We start from the raw sequence: 7,008 nt of genomic DNA, 5'->3' as shown, positions 1-7,008 counted from the left end.
CCGCGACTATAGCATTCTTTATTTTCGAGCATTTTCGTTCATTTAAACATGCGGAAGCTTTGTCGGCTATACGCCAAATTGCTTTATTTTGGCCTGAAGCTCGGCTATGCACCTGCAAAAGTTCACAGGGAAGGCTCGAATTTGTGCAAACCCCCAAAAGGGCCATTCTGTGCGCGGAAGCACCGTCATTCTTGCGGGAAGACGCGGTGTTTTTCCAGCGAAGAGAGCACAAATCGACGGCCACCTATTCAGCGGATTCGGCATTTTTACCGTAACTGGAGCGCCACGTTTGTGTGTTCTCCGTCAGAATGGCTTGTAAGCCCAACAAATGGCAAAATTGGGTATGGCAACCGTCCCCTTGCCGTGAGAACCACAGTTGTCTTCGGGATATCTTCTTGAGCCACCACCCCCGTATACCGAAGCCGTCGGAACCTGTTGAAAACGAATTGCCTTTGCCATGCGCCTGCCGGGCTTGCTCAGTTGGACGCAACAAATGCCATTGCCTACGATATGTTCACTGAAAGTATACTCTCTCCTGCATAAGTCGACTATAGCCTATATCAGACTCACTATTCATGCAGCTGCTACACCGCCTGAGAAGCTGAAGGCCGACCAAGGCTGCGCGGGGTATTTCTGACGCACGCTAGTTTTTCTGTTTTTTTTAAGTGCGAATGCACTTTATAAGCGACCCCAAACCATCCACCGCCGGCGGCGGCGGCGTCCGCAGTGCTCCTCTATATTTATAAAAGAAACAGCATCCGGCACCAGGTTTCGATCCGAGGACTTTGCGGCCGCAGCGCGACGCTCTACCGACTAAGCCACGGACGCCACGCTAATATCAGTGTGAGTAACGCGCCTTATATCTTTAACGCATTCAAACTACGTCGTCAGCGGCGTGCGTTGGCGACTCAGCGGCGTTATAGCGGCTTGATAACTGCGTGGTGTACACGTGATACTACAAACCCGATGGAAGAGATGGAAGAGAAGGCGGCGAGGCGGTGGGCTGCGGGGGCCGAGCGCAAGCGCCGCAAGCGGGCCGACAACCGTGCATTCGCACTTTCACATTCTCCCCCTCCGGGAAATGCGGGGGAATTTTTATACTCGTGCGTCGTAAGCCAATGAGAATTGACCGCGAGCCGAGTGTTTATGTTTTTTATTTCTTTTGATGCACTATATAAAACAGTGCGCGCAAGTGCTTCGTTCTGTTTATTTTTTATGTTCCGCGCTGAACATCTTTACTGTTTTATTCTTTCCAGGGTGTCGAACCGAAAAAAATACCGGTTCGGTTACGGTTCGGGTTCGGGTGAAATAATTTCGTTCCGGTTCAGTTCCGGTTCGACAAAATCACGTACCGAACCGGTTCGCGAACCGGTTCGGGAGCTTGAACCGGTTCGCGAACCGGTTCGATTAGTTGAATTATCACTAAAATTAGAAAAAAAAAACATTTACTAGTTTAAAACGACCGTCAAATCAAAACACAAACTGACATTCAAAATGGTGCTGCTCCCCAAGGGCAGTGGCGCAATTGCAAAGGAAACTTTAAACAATTAGGAGATATTAGAAAAACACATGAAGTGGCGACGATTTACCACCTTCTTTATCGCTCAGACTTTCTGTTGTCCTAGCAACTATTCATAAAGCCAACGCCAAGAGATATGATGGTGGGATATATTTTCTGTCCTTTCCTTTTTTGTTGAAATCGCAATTGTCGCTATGCAATCGCCCATCACGCTAACCTTGAGGCCTTAAATTTAGTCCTGCGTACGGGCGTGTTCAAATACCAGCGCTTAATAACAATGGCGCACATTTTTTATATTTGTAACAAAACAGAAAAATTCTACAACAGGCACATAAATACTACCAATGAATTAGATTATTTGGTAACCCTGAATAATTTGTTAGCTGTCACCTTATCGAATGTGTTAGCCACACTTTTGTTAAAAGTAAGCTTTAGTTACGCTCAGTCACTGCATTATTGCTCTGACCACTGCAATTCATTTTGCGATACCGAAAGTGTGCATTACAATCAGTATGTCATCGTACCGCCTGAACCCCTACCATCGTTCCGTGTGCTACATTGCGGAATCTTATAACAGATAATGCGGTTACAAAATGAAAGGGAAATTTGACACGTGGAGCATGAGATGGGACTTTTTGGGTAGACGCTCTTTAATTCGTCCACAGCAGTACTCCCCTCCGGAACGAGTAGCAGTAGAAGCAATGTAGCGAGTTGGGCAAACGGCTTAACAAACAGCTTAGCCACTGAGCAGCTCCTGCGGTCACACTTGTCAAGTATTAATAATTTGCAGGTGTCGGACCTTTTCAACAAATTATGAAATGCAAAAAGTTTGCACACATCGGGTGTGAGCTTTCGCTGTTGCGCAGTGGAGCACTCCTGCAGCCTGATTTCTCCAATGAAGTCGCAGCTAGGGAAGGGCAAAGTCGTTTTATATCACCTGCAAGCTGCCGAGAATGACATTTCGTTTGGTCAGCTTGCACTACGCTCGCGCCTCCAGCAGCAACAGACCAATGCTACATTGGTGCTCATTCATTTCCCCTGTTGTTACATAAAGCGTGATAGTGTTCAATTGTCTGGAGGGGAAAGTGCGCGAGCAAGTACGAAGTTGATGGTACGGGAAAGAAAAAAAGGCCTGAATTGCATTGACTGTGCAATATCAACAACAGAGGGTCGAACCGTTTCGGCATGAACCGGTAACCGTTATTTCTTTTTCCGGTTCAGTTCCGGTTCGGGTTCAGCGTGCTCAAAAAATAACGGTTCGGGTTCGGGTTCAGTTCCGGAAAAAATACCGGTTCGGTTCCGGTTTTCGGTTCGGTTCGGTTCCGGTTCGACACCCTGAAATTTCTTTCGCACTGTTAACAAAAAAGCTCGTAAAAGGGTAGTAACGGCTGTATTTACTAACTCCTTACGGAGTTCATTACCCCCAGAACGGTAGGTAGGTCCTGTCACTAAGTGTGGAACCAAGACCGTGCACTTAGTAACTGCTGCTGGTTTGATACTAACATTCACTGAAGTAACAAATTCTATGAATTATTGAACATACTAACTACAGCTCTTTTTCCACACCAAATCACGATTAAAACGTTTTTGCAAATCCACATGCTGTCTTGTATATTCTCACATTAAAATGCATAATTCTAAAATTATCGCTAAAATATCTGATTTTGACGACAGGCCCACCGACTCTCTTAGGGGACTTTCCGCTGCTGGCTATAAAACCAAGAAGAGCAGAAGTGTTTCTAAGGTAACTAAGTATATACTCGCTCTCCTCGTGCATCCCGTTGGCTTTCTTGCACAATTCAGTTGTTTATTGTCCACGTGTGATATGTGCGTGATGAATGTGTCTATGTGCGCAGAATTATACATAGAACGCAGGGTTAGCAGCCGTGGACAGTTTTTTGTGGACGATAACCGGGTGGGTGCGCGTCCGGTAAATGCCGGCCGGGTTCACGCTTTCGCCAGCCTATCCAAGTAACGGCTCTCGGTTAAAAAAAAAAAAAAAAAAAAAAAACTCTTGTTTCAGCACACCGCCGATCCCACAGAAGGTGTGCACGTCTCCCAGTGTGAATCGGTAAAGACTGAGCACGATGGGCTGAGAGAAAGACGAAATATCGACGATGGCAGGCCGAGCAAACGCGTATACAGCGGAGATATGGGGATTAAATGCAGCGCCAGCCTATGGAGTGCACGGCATCAAAAAGAACAAAAAAAAGCAACAACAAATTCGGCACACGGAATCGGCGCGTGGGAAGGTCCATATATTTACAAAGCCGGTCGTGGTCGGAACTAAGGTATCTTACTGCTGGCGTTCCTTTCTAACGAGGGCGTCGACGATGATGATTATGATGATGACCTACAGAAAATGCGCATACCCACTCAGGGTGGTTGCCCGACAAGAATTTGGTTTAGTAACGGAACACAATTGTACAACACAACAGGGAAGTGGAAAGAATGATTCTGTCTGAATAATAAATAAAAAGAAAAGTAGACAAGCGGGAATAGGAAAAAAATTAACGGACCCCTCTTTCCTAATTACATATACTATTTGTCTATGCCACTGAAATACTACTTTCTCATCTAACGTAAACTTCGGTGTCAAATGTGAAGCTGGCTGGATTGTGAAGGCGCGTGGATTGTAGCATAATGTATAGCATATTTTTTGTTAAGTGAAATAACTTGATTAGCATCGCGTGTTTAGTTCGCGACGATACAGCAGTAAATAGACGAAGACGAAGACGAAGCGCAGGACCCACGTGTACACGTAAGCATTAGGTGAAGAAGCATGGCGCACGAAGGCCCGTCTGAGAAGCTGGTGTCCACGAACGAATGCCCTCGACTCCTCTTGCTGCAGCAAGGTGGGCCCAATTCCCGCCAGCCTCTGCTCCCCGACACCTCCCTTCCGCCGATAGAGAGGTTGGAGGCTGACAAGCCACCATGCAAGTCCCAGAAGGGTGCCACGTCCTCCGCGCCACCCGGAGAGGACATTCGGCGGTTCCCTCAAGAGAGCTCCTCCTCCTCCGACGACGACCTGCTTGATGCCCTCAACAGACTGGACGTGGAGACGGATCAGGGCGAGCCGCAACCCGCCAGTTCTCGCCAGGGGCACCAAGATCTTGAGGCCTACGACCACTCTTCTGACAACGGTGAAGGTGTTCAGGGCCCACCCGCGGTGAGTCCCAGGAGTATAGGGCTAGTGCGCTGCTACTTCGGCCGTACACGCAGCGCCACCTGGCAGCCTCCGCGGCATTTTTTGCTTGTCCGGGTCTTAGCGAAGTCAGCCGCCGCCGGTAACGAAGTGTTGCGGGATGGCGCCTGTGCGGGCGAAAACACGCAAATCAGTGTACTGTTGCGTCTACGGATGCCATAACAGCTACGCCAACACTGCTGACAAGCTCCCGAAAACCAGTTTTTATTCCTTTCCGTGGAAGCCGTACGAAGAGGAGCGCAGGCTGCGCTGGATTAGGGCTGTGCGTCGTGCAAGGTAAACAAGCGCGTTTGGCGTCTCTTTTGACAGCTCCCTCCTGGCTTCGGCTTCGGTGTTTCTGCCTGCAAAAATAAAAAATACAAGAAATGTGTTAATGTGGACTGAGGAGTTCTAACATGAGAAAGTTTGTTTGCTCAACAAACTTTCTTCTTCTTGTTAATATGACCTGTTTCATGCAATTTAGTTTATTCACGTGCATTTAAGACTCTATTTACTGCAAGTAAAAAGGACGGATTGAGCAAATGTTTAAGGTTGTGCACCCATACGTGAATCCTTACCGTAAGTTGTGGCTTGCGCCCAGAATGGGCGCGGTGAAGCGAGTGCAGCTGCAAGTGCTTCAAACTCTGTCCTCCTCGTTTTGATGCGGTGGGCCATCGTGCTTGTGATGCGGTGCTTCCGCTCTTGGTGCCATCTGCGACAAAATGTGCCATTTTGTATAAAATGCACAACACGCTGTGAAGCACATAAAGGCTGCAGATATAACAAACCTGTCTACAGCAGCCTGGCCCAGGGTGAAAAGCGCGATCTCCGCTATCTGCTCCACGCTTTTTTTCACAAACGTTTTGTAATACGTTTCCTCTCTCTGCTCCAGCATAGCGAGCAGGTTGCACCTGTTTATTGTCAGGGGTACCACGCTCGCCACCTGCATGGTTGCGTACGTTTCTCGCGCTTCCCCGAACAGCGATCTGACAACCTCGATGCCGAGATTGAGACTTTCGTCTACAGCTTCTGTGGAAGCACCGGTTGGATCTGCATTTTCGTCGTGGCTGTCCTCGCACGCGATCATGTCCGCGAACGCACACCTCACGCCCGAGAATTGGGCATGTACCGTTTTCGGGCACAGGGGTTTGAGTACTGGGGCAGGCAAGGGGCGACCTGTATAAATAATTATCAAGTTGTATGATGCAATACAAAAAAGCACGCATGCTTCAATGTTGAATAATCTGAACAATTCAAGAAAGCGCTCCTCGTGCTTACTTGCAAAGAGTTCCTTTATCTGTTTCTTCGTGTCCACGGTCGGTCGCGCAGAGGGTTTCCCCCAAGCACGCGGCAACTCCGTGCACGATTTCTCCTCGTGGCTGTTTATGAAAACGGCCACCGCCGCCGCGTGTTTACACCAACCGCGGCAGCCAGCCTTGCACGAACAGCGGCCTCGCACAATGCGCCTTGGGTTCGGCGACAACTACATAAACAAAACAAATCACCATGTACGTGAAATAAGCACATAAGGGTATCTCAAATACAATTCACTCACCTCCAGCCGCACGTCGTAGTCGCAAGTGCTCTTCATCTGCGGAATGCACCTGGCCACGATTTCAGACGGCGCCGTCTCGCTGAGGATTTCTTCTTTTACGCCGTACACGTGGTTGCTCGCGTAAAGCTTGATGCCGCGCCTGAAGCAACTTCCCTTGAAATACTTCTCAGGGCTCTGTATTTTACTAAAACCGCAATACAGCACGCACGATCCGCTTGGCGCCGTCATGCTGGCCTCGCGCGGACGCGGCCGAGCCATAGAGAAAGCCTTGCGGAGCTGCGTTGCACGGAACGGCGGACAAGCAAAAAATGCGGCGCGGCGCCGGAGGGGGCGCCACCGGTTCCAATTCAGTGGCGCCTCCAAACGAGCGCACGAGGCCTATTGCCGAGATTATCTACGCTGAAAATGAGAAAAAAGCGCGCCTCGCCCATGCCGTTCTCGATAAGTGTGGCCCAAAGGTGACTGAGCCGCTGTACCACCAACCTTCTGACACGGCCATTTATCACGAAAACAAGAAAAAGTATCAAGAATTTAAGAGAACTTTAATGTTACATTTTAAGAAAAAAGCGCGAGTAGGACAGGCCAGGGCAGGACCCTTATCGGATTCCCGCAATGAGCCCATGCAAGCTTCGCAGAGTGAAATGGGCCAGAGGGACAACCGTGCGGAGTGGAAGGCCAACGAGCAAAGGCAGCGGCAGTTCTTCGAGGAGCAGTTCCCCGAGCTGAAGAAGACGCGGAGGGAGCAGCTGC

The 7,008-nt window shown here is 49.0% G+C and overlaps 1 protein-coding gene across 4 annotated transcripts; it reads right to left on the bottom strand.

Annotated features, from left to right (window-relative positions):
• Positions 1–4,904: 4,904 nt before the first annotated feature.
• Positions 4,905–6,614, bottom strand: LOC144178819 (uncharacterized). 4 transcript variants are annotated; one of them, XM_077706942.1, is made up of 4 exons: positions 6,259–6,605; positions 5,982–6,186; positions 5,282–5,415; positions 4,905–5,065 (listed from the first exon to the last, which is right to left on the bottom strand). In XM_077706942.1, the coding sequence occupies exons 1-4, from the start codon at positions 6,514–6,516 to the stop codon at positions 4,979–4,981; spliced, it is 684 nt and encodes a 227-aa protein (XP_077563068.1). In that variant the 5' UTR covers positions 6,517–6,605; the 3' UTR covers positions 4,905–4,978. The 4 variants fall into 4 exon arrangements, 3 of the variants coding, with proteins under 3 accessions (XP_077563068.1, XP_077563069.1, XP_077563071.1); XM_077706943.1 differs by having other exon boundaries at positions 4,905–5,018; positions 5,310–5,415; positions 6,259–6,603; XR_013324067.1 differs by lacking the exon at positions 5,982–6,186 and having other exon boundaries at positions 6,259–6,612.
• Between the last annotated feature and the right edge of the window lie 394 nt (positions 6,615–7,008).

This window comes from Haemaphysalis longicornis, unplaced genomic scaffold (assembly GCF_048455015.1).
Source record: "Haemaphysalis longicornis isolate Haplotype H1 unplaced genomic scaffold, Haemaphysalis longicornis Haplotype H1 scaffold_4, whole genome shotgun sequence".
NCBI lineage: Eukaryota > Metazoa > Arthropoda > Arachnida > Ixodida > Ixodidae > Haemaphysalis > Haemaphysalis longicornis.
The sequence above is the reverse complement of the archived record's forward strand: the minus strand, read 5'-3'. Positions and strand labels throughout refer to the sequence as shown.